This window comes from Ranitomeya variabilis, chromosome 3, assembly GCF_051348905.1.
Source record: "Ranitomeya variabilis isolate aRanVar5 chromosome 3, aRanVar5.hap1, whole genome shotgun sequence".
Classification (NCBI taxonomy): Eukaryota; Metazoa; Chordata; class Amphibia; order Anura; family Dendrobatidae; genus Ranitomeya; species Ranitomeya variabilis.
The window spans coordinates 709,224,691-709,242,126 of record NC_135234.1 but is presented as its reverse complement, the minus strand read 5'-3'; the positions used below and the strand labels follow the sequence as shown (position 1 = coordinate 709,242,126).

The window sequence follows — 17,436 nt, the reverse complement described above, 5'->3', positions numbered from 1 at the left end:
AAGCCATCAAACAGAGAAGAACTGCTTAAATTTTTATGCCAGAATCAGTGTGAAAGACTGGTGGAAAGCATGCCAAGACGCATGAAAGCTGTGATTAAAAATCATGGTTATTCCACAAAATATTGATTTCTGAACTCTTCCTTAGTTAAAACATTAGTATTGTTGTTTCTAAATGATTATGAACTTGTTTTCTTTGCATTATTTGAGGTCTGTAAGCACTGTTTTTTTTTATTTTTACCATTTTTCTTTGTCAGAAAAAAAATACAAAAATTATTGCTTGGAAATTCGGAGACATGTTGTCAGAAGTTTATAGAATAAAAGAGCAATTTACATTTTACTCAAAAATATACCTATAAAGAGAAAAATCAGAGAAACTGAACATTTTGCAATGGTCTCTTAATTTTTGGCAGAGCTGTACAGTATATCTTCCTCGACAAAATATAGGGTGCAGTCAATAACATTACAGGTATACAAATGTTCTGTTTGCCTTCAAATTACAAACAGTATGCTTTTTATGCAGTGGAGTAATTTGAAGTTCCTGAGTCCCAAATGCATTATCTCCAACAGGGCCCCCAAGTATCTTTAATAGTATTGTTCTTCTCATAGGGGCAAACATGCCACTACTTGCATATAACTTCAGTGTTTTCTCCTGTTAGGTACACCATGCATTGGGTCTGATTTGTATGGTTTAGTAGCTTTCTTTTCTCCTAGATGACTGTTGATTATCAAATAACCAGTCATCCTAATAATTAATATAATTATCGGTACCTGGGTCATTATTTGACCACGGAGCTAAGAACAGGGTTTGAGGCTTTGGCACGGTGTCATACAGGGGCTTTCTCTTACTGTGTAAGTATTTATTTCACTGGGCAATATATTTTGAGCCTCTTCTGCATAATACCTGTTTAGCATAGTGCCCTCTGTCATTGTATATCACACATTCAATGGTGTGTACTCATGTTTTTATGGGTTTTTGTGTTTTTGTGATTTACATACAATAACATTTATGAGTGTTCTCATCGCTCTTGTATTACTTCTTTATGGTCATTATTCTGTACAGATATTGTCATAATTCGCATCAGTTACTGTCCCCAATTGGGCTCCGATGTTATAAACCTTAAAAACACAGTATGGCCAATTTACCAGAAAGGATGAAACTCATGCAAACCCATGCAGATGAACACAGGACCCCAGTGCTTGTCCAGCTATCAAAAGTGTCTACAAGGCATAAACACAATTCTGTCCCAATTCTGGAGCACTTTGCTTAGTATATGGCCCCCAATATTCATACAGCTCCAGCACCCCGAGGTCTCTTACCTTGAGGGCCACATTTTTATATATTTACTGTATATTTTTTAACCATGTTATATTAAAAAAAAAAATGATTTTTTGAGTTTAGTGAATGACTAATCTATCATCTTCTGCACCAGGTCCTTGGCACGGCCGCACCTCGACAGCTCCCATAAAGAAGCCGTTCTCTGCTGCAAGTACAATAAAACCTTCAGGCAAGTTGTCACCTGCTCAGAAGCTTCGGTAAGTGTTTCTCAAGGCTGCATCATACTGTCTCCATTTTTTGTTCTTTGCCTGTTTGATTTATTAGTTTTTTATTAAATGAATTGTTTGTAGGTTATATTCATAATAACACGGTAAGATCATTTCTGATGGATAGAGAAGTGATACTCTTATTTCCAGGAGTATGACTAGCTTGGTTTCAATTTGTTCTGTAGGATGAGAGTGACAGCACCATATATTTATCATGAGTTTGTGTGGAAGGACAGACACAACGAAAAAAATAAGTACACTTTTTTTGCTAAAAAGAATCTGTCAGCAAGTTTTAATCTGAGAACACCATAATAATATAGTGGCAGAGATACTGATTCTAGGGATGTATCAATTGCTCAAGAGCTGCTGTAATTTCAATACAGTGTTTTATCAGCAGGAGGTTATCACTGCAGGACTGGGTGTCATGTGCATAGTGGTCCAACTAATGTGTGTAACCCCGCCCCCACCACTGATTGGCAGCTTGCAGACAATGTACAGTGTACGTACGAAACTGCCAATTTGCTGTGTGGATGGGGTTATACTGGGCTCAGCATTATAGCACTCTTATATCTACAACAGAGAAGACAATGATTCTATCAAAACTTCACAAAGCAGTCCAGTAAGTGATACATCCCTGGAATCAGGCTCTCTGCCACTATATCAGGTTTCCCTTTAAGTAATTACCATTCAGGCCTTGCAAAGTTATGAATTTGGTAATATACTTCCTTACCTTATTTTCCCTCCATCTCTCCCAGACACTGGTGTTGTTTCAATGACTAGTTCTTGCTCCTTTAGAAGCTGCTTTCAATAGTCCCTTTCTGGGCCTCTCTGTACCCCTTCCCTTGTGTTCAGACTGGGAAAGTCCTGTGCACATTGTAAAACCAGAGTCCCTCCAAAACCACCCCAGAGAAACCGGTTTAATAAGAATTATTACAGAGATCTCATTTGGGCGGTAAGTGAAAAATATAGAAACTATGGGGCAATTAAATAAAATAGTAAGCTTTATTACATCAATATAGTAACAGCAATACTATACAAAATGGAATAAAAGAGATGTATTGCTAAAAATATAGGGAAATATGGGTTGTATAATCCCTAAAATGAGGCAAAAAGAGTCCCCTGGAACTGTGCTCCTATTTGGTGATAACCTTTACAGGTAGACCTGAGAAAGTATTTTGACATCTAATTATCTATAGAGGATTCTCTGCAGTATATAGAAAAATAATAATATAATAGTAATATCTACAAATAAGTGCAGTGAGACCTATAAGAAAAACATCAAAATACATACAATGTCAAAACAGCGTACATTGATGTTGAGCATATGCAAAATATTCTATGCCATAACAGAATAGTGGATAAAATTAGAACAAATATAACAATACAATAATGCATGTACCAACAACACCAGAGCACATGTTTACCATGTGCACAGGATCGCAAGTCGACCCATACAAATAACTGTAGCCACTATGTAGAGTTGGTCTCAACACAAGTGCTAAGATAATTGTCAAAAGAAAACGATACCTAGAGACATGGTGTTAGGTGCCAGATTCTCCCACTGCACAGGGTAGATCCCAAACCTGCATTAGCAATCTCCCATTCAGCTTTGGCCGCTGCAGGTGCTGCTGAGCATAGATGTCGATCTCAGCATCTTGCTCAGGATTGTGCTGTTCGACTGGTTACTGCTGGCTCTTCAGTCAAGTCTATGGTAACAAGCGGTAGGCAGCAACGAGCAGACGCTCTGGAGACTAAGTCCAGAAATCACCCTACTAAGCATGCTTGTGATGTGGCGGCGTCTCATTGATAGTCGGTCGTCAGCTGCTCTGGTGATGTGGCAGCTCAGGATTGGTCCGCGAGCAAGGTCCTGTCCGGCTGGACACGAGCTGAACATATAAAAGGGTCTCAGAGGCGCACGCGGGCACACTAGTATCATTCTCATTACGTGTGTGTATGGGACATTGCATCATAGAATCATAGAATGGTAGAGTTGGAAGGGACCTCCTGGGTCATCTGGTCCAACCCCCTGCTCAAAGCAGGATTCACTAAATCATCCCAGACAGATGTCTGTCCAGCCTCTGTTTGAAGACTTCCATGGAATGAGAACTCACCACCTGTTCCACTCATTGATCACCCTCAATGTCAAAAAGTTTTTTTCTAATATCTAATCTGTGTCTCCTCCGATTCAGTTTCATCCCATTGCTTCCAGTCTTTCCTTGTGCAAATGAGAGTAAAGGAGATCATTCTACAATGTGACAGCCCTTGAGATATTTGTAGACAGCTATTAAGTCTCCTCTCGGTCTTCTTTTTTGCAAGCTAAACATTCCCAAATGCTGTAACCGTTCCTCATAGGACATGGTTTGCAGACCGGTCACCATTCTGGTCGCTCTTCTCTGAACTTGCTCCAGTTTGTTGATGTCTTTATTAAAAATGTGGTGCCCAAAACTGGACACAGTATTCCAGATGAGGTCTGACCAAAGAGGAGTAGAGGGCAATAATGACTTCACGTGATCTAGACTGTATGCTTCTATTGATACATCCCAGAATTGCATTTGCCTTTTTTGCTGCTGCATCACACTGTTGACTCATGTTCAATTTATGATCTATTAGTATACTCAAGTATTTTTCACATGTGCTATTGCTTAGTCCTATTCCTCCCATTCTGTATATGCTTTTTTAAGTTTTATTGCCCAGATGTAGTACTTTGCCTTTTTCTTGTTAAAAAACATTCTGTTAGTTGCTGCCCACTGCTCCAGTTTATTTATATATTTTTGAATCCTCTCTCTCTCCCTCCTCTAGTATTAGCTATCCCTCCTAGATTTGTGTCATAAGCAAATTTAATCAGTGTACCCTCAATTCCTTCATCTAAATCATTGATAAAGATGTTGAATAATACAGGGCTCAGGACAGAACTCTGTGGTACCCTGCTTGAGACATTCTTCCAACCGGATGTGCAGGCATTTACGACCACTCTTTGGGTCCGATCACTAAGCCAGTTATGAATCCACCTAACAGTTGCCTTGTCCATTCCATACGTAGTCATTTTTTCAGTAAGGGTGATGCGAGATACTTTGTCAAATGCTTTGCTGAAGTAAAGATATACTGTATCCACAGCATTTCTGTAATCCACCCAGTCAGTGATTCTGTCATAGAAGTAAATTAAGTTAGTCTGACATGACTTATTAGTTACAAACCCATGCTGACTCTGGTTAATCGCTTCATTCTTATCCAGGTACTTACATACATGTTGTTTAATAATTTGTTCAAAGATCTTTCCTGGCATAGAAGTCAGACTCACCGTCCTATAGCTCCCTGGGTCCACCTTCCTCCCTTTTTTGAAACTAGGAACAACATTTTCTCTTCTCCAATCTTCTGGGACTTATCCTGTTCTCCAAGAATTTTCAAAGATTATGGAGAGTGGTTCAAAAATTTCTTCTGCTATCTCCTTCAGTACTCTAGGGTGAAATGTATCTGGACCTGGAGACTTGAATTCATTTATGTTATTTAAGTGTTTTCTCACTATCTTCTTGTTTATAGTATGGTCTTTACCAGCATGTGCTCAGGGTCGGCGGTAAGCCTTTAGAATTCCAGTTCACCGGAGAGGAGTTTTAATAAATTCAGGGCTGGCATCTAGCCACTAGAATTCCAGCACCTCCAGAGAGGAGTTGGTTGAGTGCTTTTGCTGTCTGTGTCACCACTGTTTGCTTCCTACCTCATGAGCGGGCTTCGTTCCCCTGTGAGGTTAACAGGGATCATATCTACCTATTCCGCTACTGTGTGTGAGTGACACAGCTCTATTGCAGAGCATCTTTTCCATTACTGTGTGCGAGTGACACGGCTCTATAGCAGAGCATCTGTTTCATTTTTGCTTGTTTCTTCATTTCATGTGCTGTTTACTGAGTGGCGCTTAACTCAGTGTGTGCTAGCAATTGCTTGCTGTGTGTTCCCTCATTGTTCACACTAGCTGCAGTTTAACATCTCTGCACGGTGGACCCTGGGTTGCGATTGCAACCCACTTCTTTGCACTTTGCACTTCTTTATTAAATTTATTTAATGCAATCCGCCAAACCCTAACACATGGTGTAAGGTCAAAGTTAGGAGGAGCACAGAAGGGGTTGCACTGGCACCTCGATGCACTTTTCTCCACGCTGGGCTTCAACTCAACAGGAGGCATTTGGTCTAGTAAAGGGTGATCTCCTGGATGTTTGGGGCCAGTGAGATTTCCGGAACATTAAAAAAGATCGGTTTAGGTACCAGAACAGATGAATGGGAGGCCCGAACATCCAATGTTTGCCATGCTGTCATCTGCATGACAGTGTGGCAAACACTGCCTGTGATCAGCAGTAAGATTATTACCACCTGTCAGAAAGCTATGGTTACCATGCTGTCACGTGACAGCGTGAGCCAGCAGCTGTGACTGTCGGTAAAAAGTTGACCGCTAATCACAGAGGCGTCGGCTCATGTGAGTACTACTCCCATCAGCCTACACCTACTGTCACTGAAAACAGCAAGAGCAGGTGCCAATTTTGGGAGTATTCATCAGCCGGCACCTGCGCTATAGATAAATACATTTTAAAAAAATCATGTAGGGTCTGTTCTGTTTTTGATAACCAGCATGGCAAAACTGCAGGCTGCAACCATCAGCTGTCAGCTTTATCGTGGCTGGTTATCATGTTTTCCATGCAGTTTTTTTAATTATTTAAATAAATAGTTTTAAAAAATGATGTGCCCACCCCCCTTCCTCTTTGACAACCAGCCTTACTAAATCAGACAGCTGGGGCTGATATTCTCAGGCTGGTAAGGGGACATGTATTTTGGCCCCCCAGCCTAAAAATACCAGCTCGCAGCGGCCCCAAGAAAGTGCGTCTATTAGATGCCCTAATTCTGGCACTTTACCTGACTGTCACAGGTTTACCATGACAGAGAGGAACCAGAAGACCACAGCGTCTGATTTCTCCTACTCCTGCACTGATTAGAAGCACTTCACCTTCATATTAAACTGTGCAAGTTTCTTTTTAGCAGTGCAAGGCTTAATCTGCTCAGTTTAGAGCTCCTGGAAGGTTTCCTTCTTAAGGCTCAGCTGTGCACTGTTAGCCACTCCCATCTCCTATATAATCTGGGCCCTGGCTAGCACTCATTGTCAGAGAAGCTTTTGCTGCATGGCTGGAGGTTGTTGGTGGTTATTATTGGAGAAGGCGTTTGGTGGATTTATCTATGACTGTTGCTAGGTTTTAAATGTGTGATAATTCCCTTTCTTATCCAACTTTGCTTTAACCCCATCCTTCACTCCCCTGTGCATTCCTCTGTTGTATGTATGAGTATAATTGTATGTTTGGCATTTTTCGTTACCCCTGTTCGTATTACGTTGTTTGTCTGGTAGGTGTATTACGGTACACTACTACTCCCCTCTTTAGACTGAGGGCAGATTCAGGAGCTAAGGCAAGGTACGTGGCCTTGGCGTCTTCACCATCAGAAGTAATCCACGGAACAGAGAGAGCTAGGCCACCCCTAGCATTAGGGACAGTGAAGGAGTCCCTGGTCCCGGGACACCCGACAACAAAGAGCGGTGACCCGACTCTTCCCACTTGCCCTGTTTTGGTGGAATGTGGGGTAATACTTGTGGGGTTGATGTCAGCTGTTTTATGGCTGCTGACATCAAGCTCACCAGTTAGTAATGGAAAGGCTTCTATAGGACACCTATCCATTACTAACCCCATCGTAAGTTTTGACACAAACACACAGCCAGAATAAAGTCCTTTATTGTAAATAAATGACACAGACTCCTTTTATTTTAAATAAAAATAAAAACACATTTTTACTCACCTTGCGCCCATTGAATTGAAGCTATTGTCAACTGTAAAAAAACAGAAAATAATAAACAACCAAAATACTCACCTTACACCTAATCCACCCTTACCCCGTAATCGCTCCTGTCAGTGTTTTGTGCTGAGCTCCTGTGAGAAAGTTCACCGGAGTTCATAGCTTAACTCCAGTGAACCTACTTATTGTGTCACTCACTGCGTGAGAAAGTTTGGGCACCCCTGGTTAAAATTACTGTTATTGTGAACAGTTAGACAAATTGAAGATTAAATTATCTATAAAAGGCCTAAAGATGACCCATTTCCTTTGTATTTTAGGCGGGAAAAAAATGGTTTGGCACCTTTGGAAGTTTGTGTGCTCAGACAACTTTGACCAAAGTTTAAGACCTTAATTAGCCTGTTAGGGTTATTGCTTGTAAACTATCATTGTTAGGAAAGGACAGGTGATGCAAATGTCCCAGTTTTCTAAAAAAAACCCCTCTCCTGTAACCTTGTGCCAAAAAAACAGCAGCCATGGGTTCTCCTAAGCAGATGCCTAGCACTCTAAAAATGAAAATGTTGCAGGCTCACAAAGCAGAAGAAGGCCATAAAAGCAAAGCATTTTGAAGTTGCCTTTTACTCAGTTTGAAATGTAAATAAGAAATGGCAGTTAACAGGAACAGTGAAAGTCAAGATAAGGTCTGGAAGACCAAGTTAAATTTCAGTGAGAGCTGATTGTAGGATTGCTAGACAGACAAATCAGGACCGATGCTTGACTGCAAAAGACATTCAGAAATATTTAGAAGACCTGGAGTTGTGGTACATTGTTCTACTCTTCAGAGATACATGAACAAATATGGCCTTCATGGAAAAGTCATCAGAAGAAAACTTCTAGTGCATCCTCACCATAAAATTCAGCATCAGAAGCATACAAAAGAACATCTAGAAAAGCCTGATGCATTTTGGAAACATGTCCTGTGGACCGATGAGGTTAAAATAAAACTCTTTGGCCACAATGATCAATGATATGTGTGGAGAAAAAAGTCACAGAATTTCAGGAAAAGAACATCTCACCAACCATTAGTCATGGGGGTGGATCAATCATGCTTTGGTGTTGTGTTGCAGCCAATGGCAAGGGGAACATTTCACGGTAGAGGGAAGACTGGATATAATGAAATTTTAGCAAATTCTTGATGCCAACATAAAACTTTGTGTGAAAAAACTGAATTTAGAAAGAGGATGTCTTCTACAAATGGATAATAATCCTAAACACACATAAAAAATAAACAATAGACTACCTTAAGAGGCACAAGCTGAAGGTTTTACCATGGCCCTCACAGTCCCCTGAACTGAACATCATTGACAATCTGTGGCTAGACCTCAAAATAGCAAAGCTTGCAAGATGATCCAGGAATCGCACAGAACTGGAAGAATTTTCCAAGGAAGAATGGATGACAATCCATAAAGCAAGAATTGAAAGACTCTTGGCTGGCTACAAAAAGTGTTTACAAGCTGTGATACTTGTAAAAGGGGTTGCTAACTAGGTACTAACCATGCAGGGTGCCAAAACATTTGCATCAGCCCTTTTTCCTTTTTGTAATTTTTAAAATGTAAAATATGAATATATATATTGTCTAAAGTACAAAGGAAATGTGTCATCTTTAACTTTAGGTCTTTTAGAGATCGTTTATCTTCAGCTTGTTTAAATGTCCAGAACAGCAGTAATTTTTGGGTGCCCAAACTTTTACATGCCACTGTATGTTATGAATATTCCTTATTTATGTTTCAGGTTTCCTTTTTCTACTTTGTTACTCAGCATATACATTAGCTAATATTAACTTATTTGTTTTTCTACAGGTTGTGAGAGTTTGGGATTTTGAGACTGGGAAACAAATGTTTGAATTCAATGACGCGCATGGAAGTTCTGGGATCACCTGTATGACATTTGATTCCAGCGGTAGACGGTATGTTTTTACTTTTTCTCTTCTAAGAATTCTCACCTTTACAACTCTCTCTAGACCAGGATCCCCAACCCCTATCTCAGGGCCACTGTGAATGGACGATTTTTTGCACAGTCACTTCTTTCACTTTTCACTTTATGAGAATTCAAAAAAATAATCTTACTGCTGATGTGGGTTGCACCTCTAGGGTCCTGGACCCCTGTCTTGGGGCTACTGGGAATGGAAAGAGATTGCTCTCACCATTTACTTTATAGGAGTTGAAATAAAAGGACCAGTCAAAACAGCTCTGTTCAGTATTCCCAATCGAAGTGAATTCACAGCAGCTGCACAACAGAGGTTGGAGATCCCAATCTAGAGAAGGTCAATGCTAATGTCCAATTAAGGATTTCACCTAAAGAAGATCTGTCAGTTCATTTTTTAAATAAATATGATGAAATTAAAAGCAGAATTAAAATTCCCCCAAACATTCAAGAACGCATCAGAAAAGGACAACAATATTTACCTACTCAGGTCTCAGAAACTAATACAAGTTCAGGATGCAGCAAAAATACTTAATAAAGATGGAGGCGACACAGCTGCAAAATACTGAAGAGACAACCACTCACGGCCTACCAATTCATGGAGGGTGTGATTGCTTAGTATTAACATTGCACACAAAAAAGGCTTGTATAGGGCACAGGTCACACACAAGTGACACCCATACTATTAGATTAGAAGTGCTGCCCAGCACTATATAAGTGCAGCCCGTGAGGATGTGATTATGGCCGGGGTCACACTCGCGAGTGCAATGCGAGAAACTCGCATCAAAATCCGCATGTATCACTATGTAGTTGAACGCTCCGGTCCCGAGTGCCGGCAGCAGTGCCCGGTATTGATGCGAGTTTCTCGCATTGCGCTCGCAAGTGTGACCCCGACCAACTAGTCTTTATCAAAGCTAAGATTTTATCACAATATCCATGTGACTGATAGTCTGCCTAAAGCCTCATTTGGAGGACCGTGATTCAGCTACGGGTCTGTGAAGTACTCGATAGCACATTGATTGCATCCTAGTCTGTTTTCCACTAACTGTTTGATAAGAGAAGCTTGAGAAATCTCCATCAGCTTTTTGGAAAAAAGAAAAGCTGATTTAAGGCTATGTGCGTAAATAAGATTGTGGCACAACTGCCGAGTTTTCCCAGGTGAAGCCACTTCGGTTTCCCTGACACAGCTTCACCATTAATCTTCACCACCGCCGGCTTTCATTCTATACATTTTACATAGAGAGAGCAAATGGCTTTTGAGTCATCCAAAGAATTAGCAGGTCACTTCTTTTAACAGCTTCAGGATTTCCGAACCTCGAAGTGGTGACATAAGACAGAACACGTGCACAACAATGCCGCTTTGACATTGCTGAGCACTGTGTTCATTTTATAGGGTGCTTTTTCAGGCGGGTTCCACCTGAAAAAGACATTATGTGCACATAGCCTATCACTGATGGTATAAACAGGCACATTGAGCGAACACTGATGAAACTCTGATCCAGAATAAATGTACAAGAAAAAAAATGACATCTGAATAAGACCAAAGACTACATTAAAACAACCATAATATTGCAGCCTTTTTGACTAAGTTCACATGGTCCGTTTAATTTAGCAGACCTGTGATGTCCGCAAATTGTTGATATTATGGATCCGTGTGCTGGCACACATTATGGAGGAGTGCAGGAGCTTGCATGTTTTAATTTGGTCCATAATTTGGATCAGACTATGCATGCTGCAATTTTTTCCCCTTTATGTACGTGTGAAAATATCTCAAGAGAATTATCATATAGGCTAAAAATGTATCTGAGTGCTTCCTATTTGACATACGGACAACACACGGACAAGAGATATGTCTGACTGAATGCATCCTGAGCATCTGATATACTCAAGACAGAGTCATTGTAAAGATATATGTGACTGACCCATTCTTCTAAATCGGTCTTGCTGATATCCCGTAGTTTCCCCCCAAAATCACAATCATTGCTGAGATTTCTGCAACAAATAAGCTCCATTTGAATACCATAATTCGTCTGTCAGTCGGCCCTATACTCACATAAGAATATTTTTCTGTGTGATGTACATAGATGGTCACTATTTTTCTTAAAAGTGGAAGAGTTAATAAAAAGTACCAATACAAGCCGAAATTTGTTTACAGTGTGCGTCAGCGAGTTTTTCAAGTCTAAATTGCCTTTTGTCTGTGGATATTTTCATTCCATAGACTAATCACGGGAGGAAGAGACGGCTGCCTGAAAATCTGGAATTACAATAATGGCCAGTGTGTGCACACTCTAAAAAGAGGTAAATGGCGCAATTTCACTGTTTCTTTAATGATGTTGTCTTCACTTAGGTAGATCGAAGTATGTTCTATGTTATCTAATTAGTATTGTGATGAGACCACAAGATCCCAGTCGCCTTATGCTTCAGTTACCAGACCATTTCTGCATAATCCAGGGATACACAAGGGGCTGGAAAACCACACAGTAAAAAAAGTCTTATATTCCTTGGTAGCATTTATTCTGAACAAGTAATGAATTCAGATGGGAGAGAGGTGAAGAATGAAGATATTATTATAAAAGACATAAAACGCTGACAGTAAAAAGGCCTCACCTCGAGCACGATAATCTTGAAGATATCTTAGAAAAACAAGTATAGACAAAATTAAAATCTATGGATGAATAAGAAGTACGGTAATATATTCCTGTTCACTAGCAACAAACATTTAAACACAGCAAAAAAGATAATGATAATAATAAAGAATAATAATAATAATAATATCACCTAAACACTATTTGTAAATGCAGTCTGTGGGTTCCAGAACACGTCAATAAGGCACACATATGGGTCTGTATGATGGAAGCCCAAGTGGTACTGTTTGTGACCTCTGTAAAATCCCGTATTATCCCCACCAAATTAAGATATTTAAAGAGAACCTGTCGGCACGAATGTGAAATTTAAAGACATGGTTGTAAAGGCACTGTAATACTCTATAATATATATTTATCATAATATAGCTTTATTCTTTAATTTCACAGAAAACAAGGCTGATGAGGTCTGTGACTGCACATATGTGGAAATTAATAGGAACAAGTAAGATACTCATTTTTACAATATTATTTCTGGTAAACTGACATAATTTAGCTCACCCCTCGATTTTACGAGACTGGAGTATTGTATACTGGTCTTGATGAAGGGTGCACTGGCGTAGGATGTGCCCAATGTATTAAGAGCTCTGCAATGCCTACTGAATTAGACGCATCTTCCAGCTGCTGTGCACCAGTGTAGGAAATGTGCTCCAGTCCTCTTTTGTGGTATACATTATGATTAATTTTTTTGGCCATGCTTGGAAAAGCATCATAATTTGACAAATGACATCATAATTTGTTGTAACCGTTTCCCTATGAATTCCACTGTTTGTAATCCTTGTACTGTATATAACATCCCTGTGTTTCAACCTTGCACTGTGACATTACTGTTACTTCACACAGGACATTACTGCACTATGACTTCAATATTTTTATTATATTTTAATTGAAATAGTATAAAACATAACATTTTATTTAAGTTGAAAAATAGAGCAGAGTTCTACTAAAGAGGAGCTTTCATAAGTCTCAGTATGTAATCTGCCCGCATCATGGAATAGTGGTAGCAGAGCTGAGCACAATGTAGTTTTTATTAACCTTGTCTCATATCTCTTGAGGAGATATTAGTTTTGTAATGTTTAGGTTATAATTGGTTATAATTCAGCTGAACATTACCATGTTGGTATGGTGTGCAGTGTCCTTTTTAGGACATGATCAGAAATCAAAGTCAAACATCAGAATAATGTCAGTGTGAGTTTAAATACCCTGTCTGAAAATCTGACTTTGACATCTGACTTTGACATCTGACTACTGAATCTGATATGTAGATACCAAAAAAAGCGAACAAGCAGCCATGTAGTCCCATAAAAAGTAAAAATGTTATTAAATAACAATAAAAACTAGATGAGCAGGTACAAAGGATACTCACAGGGGAACATAAATGTGCTACAATGGCCCATAAGAAGGACCAGACCGCCCAAACAAACCTACCATGCCAGAAATTTAGGCTGCATATAATGTGGAATACATAGAGTATTAGGCGAGTGCCACAGTCATGGTATAGAGAATGTACAACAAATAACGTAAGTGCATACCTAACTGGCACAGGGAGAATGGGAGACCAGGTCCAACCCCGACGCGCGATGCTCCTTCATCAGGGGGTAAATATGGTATAAGCGGTGCATGTATAAATACACCACCGACCGGAAGTGTGCCACTCACCTGTGCGCCACTACAGCAACAGCAGAGCCGCGCGCAGCATCCCCTCTATCTGCCTGCGCCGGAAATAATAATACTAACAACAATGTAAATAAACAATGTAAATATTTACCCCCTGATGAAGGAGCATCACGCTCCAAAACGCGCATCGGGGTTGGACCTGGTCTCCCATTCTCCCTGTGCCAGTTATGCACTTACATTATTTGTTGTACATTCTCTATACCATGACTGTGGCACTCGCCTGATACTCTATGTATTCAACATTATATGCAGCCTAAATTTCTGGCATGGCAGGTTTGTTTGGGCGGTCTGGTCCTTCTTATGGGCCATTGTAGCACATTTATGTTCCCCTGTGAGTATCCTTTGTACCTGCTCATCCAGTTTTTATTGTTATTTAATAAAATTTGTACTTTTTATGGGACTATATGGCTGCTTGTTCGCTTTTTTTGGTATCTACATTGTTTGCAGTTTGTCTATTAGTCCACTATGCATGTTTTCTATTGTACAGTTATAGTGCGATATAATTTATAATCAACTGAACATGCAGGGCCAGTTTTAGGCAAAGTGGGGCCCTAGGCAAAAGTTTAAAATGGGGCCCCAAATGCTAACATATTGCACCAACAGAAACATTTTGGTTGTAGCTACATGCGCTGATTTCAGGCCACTAAACGAGCGTGATCAACAATATTGAAGTCATTCGCCACTTGTTTCCAGCCTCTTTACACTGGCTGGGGACAGAATGATCACTAGTAAATCAATCTGTCCCCATACAGTATCATCTTAGGAGAATATCTGCAGTTTTAACTGGGCGATGTGCTGATGAGAACAATGATTTTTGTTCCGGCATATACTGTACATACATACACCGTACATACACACAGATACACATACCGTACATACACACACAGACATACACCTTACATGCATACACACATAGTTATATACACATATAGTATACACATACCGTACATACATATACCATACATACACACAAATACACATACACCGTACATACACACAGATACACATACCGTACATACACACACAGACATACACCTTACATGCATACACACATAGTTATATACACATATAGTATACACATACCGTACATACATATACCATACATACACACAAATACACATACACCGTACATACACACAGATACACATACCGTACATACACACACAGACATACACCTTACATGCATACACACATAGTTATATACACATATAGTATACACATACCGTACATACATATACCATACATAAACACAAATACACATACATACACCGTACGTACACACAGATACACATACAAATACAGTATATGCAAACACATACATATACCGTCATACATACACATACCGTACATACACACATGCATATACCATACATTCACACAAATGCCGTACACACATATACCGTACATACACACAGATACACACACATATACCGTACATACACACAGATACACACACATATACTGTACATACACAGATACAGTTATATACATATAGTACACATACCGTACATACATATAAAATACACCCAAATGCACATACCATACATACATACATATACCCTACATGCATACACACACATATACCGAACATACAGATACACATACACATACCGTACATACACACATACAGTATATACACATACCGTACACACATATACATACACATATACTGTATGTACATGCACATAAACATACATATATACCATATATCCATACAAATTTATTGCACATACACAGATACCCACATACTGTACATGCATACACACAGCCATACAAATATACCATATACATACACACATATACCGTACATACACAGATACACACACAGATAGAAACATACACATAGATACACACAGATGCACACATACATATACAAGCATATACATACATACATACATACATACTAATCTTGTATAGGTGATCAGATGAGCCCTGCAGGTCAGTTCAGCTGGAGAGGGCTGCAGACCCCACTGTGGGGGATGGGGCACAGAGCAGACAGGACTGATATCAGCCCCCTGGTGCTGCCGTGCTGTCCCGTGCAGTGAGCCTCCTCCCCCATCTCTTCTCTGTGAAGAGACGCTGCAGCCTGCTCTGAACAGAACAGTGGAGGGAGCAGAAGACCCCCTGTAAGTCATGCTCTCCCTCCACTGATGTCTCTATGTGCTGCCCTGGGGCCCCTGACTGTAGGTGAGCACTCACCATTGGGACGCTCCATGCAGGGGGACAGACGGCAGCCAGTGAGCGCTCTCCTCAGTCTGGTCACTGTGAGGTAAGGAAAGCGTTCATTGGCCAGCGTCTCTCCCTGCATGACACGCCCCCTTTTTGATCTCCTGCACTTCGCGCCCCGCTCTCTTCCCCGGCACCGATGTAACATGATTACAGGAGGGAGTGAGAGGGGCCCGATCCTGCATGATACCGGGCCTGCCTGCAGGGGCCCCCCTCCACCTCTGGGCCCTGGAGCAGTGCCATCAACAGTATGTCTGCCCCTGGCTGGGGGCCCCTAGGGCAGCGGGGGCCCCGGGCAGCTGCCTAGTCTGCCTGCCCCTAACGCCGGCCCTGTGAACATGCTTGCCTCAATATTACTTTGAATCTGATATGTGACTGACATCTAACTTTGACATCTGAATCAGAAACTCAAAGTCAGATGTCAAAGTCAGATATCAAAGTCACCTTGTCAAGGTCACATGTCAAGGTCACGTGAAAGGGCCAGGTGTCTAGGTCACATGCCAGATTCAAATCTCAGATTCAGATGTCAAATTCAGATAACAAATTAAGATGTCAGATTCAGATTTCAGATTCAGTTCACAGACAGGGTATTTAGCCTCAAACTGACATTAGTCTGATGTTTGACTTTGATATCTGATCATGCCCTAAAAAGGACACAGTCCTGGTGGCATGTACTTCTTCCCCTGCATAAGGATGACCAGTCATAAGCAGGCAGCATCGTGCAGGGGAGAAGAGAACAGACTCTCATCTCATTACTAATGTTTGTGCTACTGTGTTGAGATACAACAAATCTCTTCCAGATCTCATCACACAATGTGTCATGTCATGATTCCCAATGGCAAGGGAACAGGGAAAAAACGGACTAGCTCTAGGAAGATGGTAACTAAGGTAACCGCGATGCTGAACCTACCACGCAACTAATAGTAGCCAGGGGGTGTTCCTACGTTGGTTCTAGACACCTCGCGCCAGCCGGAGAACTAACTACCCCTATCAGAGGAATACACAGACCTGGCTTGCCTCCAGAGAAACCCCAAAAGTCATAGTAGCCCCCCACATATAATGACGGTTAGGTAAGAGGAAAACACAAACGCAGTATGAATATAGATTCAGCACAGTGAGGCCCTCTAACTAGATAGCAGAAAAATACAAAAGAGGACTTCACGGTTACCTAAAAACCCTAAGTAGCCATCCTGAAATTACCTTAGCTCCGTTATCAACTCATGACACCGGAGCGGCAATTTCAGCTCACTAGAGCTTCCAGCAGCACAAGAAACATAAATGCATGCTGGACAAAAAACAAACGTTCAAATGCCAAAGATTCAACTTAGCTGAATTGCAGACTTGGAGCAGGTAGCAAGCAACAGGAGAGCTCTGGTAACATTGACTGCCGGCACTAGAATAACTGAGAAGCCAGCCTAAGTAGGAAACTCCCAATTGCTTGATGAAAACAGGTGCACTAGGAACCCAAGCCACAAGTCAGCCAGTACCACAAGTAGCCACCAGAGGGAGCCCAAAAACAGAATTCACAACAGTACCCCCCCCTTAAGGAGGGGGCACCGAACCCTCATGA

General features: G+C 40.8%; 1 protein-coding gene across 1 annotated transcript in view; it reads left to right on the top strand.

The window, feature by feature from the left end:
• The window catches only part of LOC143817775 (cilia- and flagella-associated protein 337-like), a 263,091-nt gene that overhangs the window by 148,581 nt on the left and 97,074 nt on the right, over positions 1-17,436 (top strand). The window contains exons 16-19 of the mRNA XM_077299254.1: positions 1,431-1,533; positions 9,198-9,304; positions 11,540-11,619; positions 12,354-12,408. Coding sequence (XP_077155369.1) covers positions 1,431-1,533; positions 9,198-9,304; positions 11,540-11,619; positions 12,354-12,408 — 345 coding nt within the window. The remainder of the gene's footprint in view (positions 1-1,430; positions 1,534-9,197; positions 9,305-11,539; positions 11,620-12,353; positions 12,409-17,436) is intronic.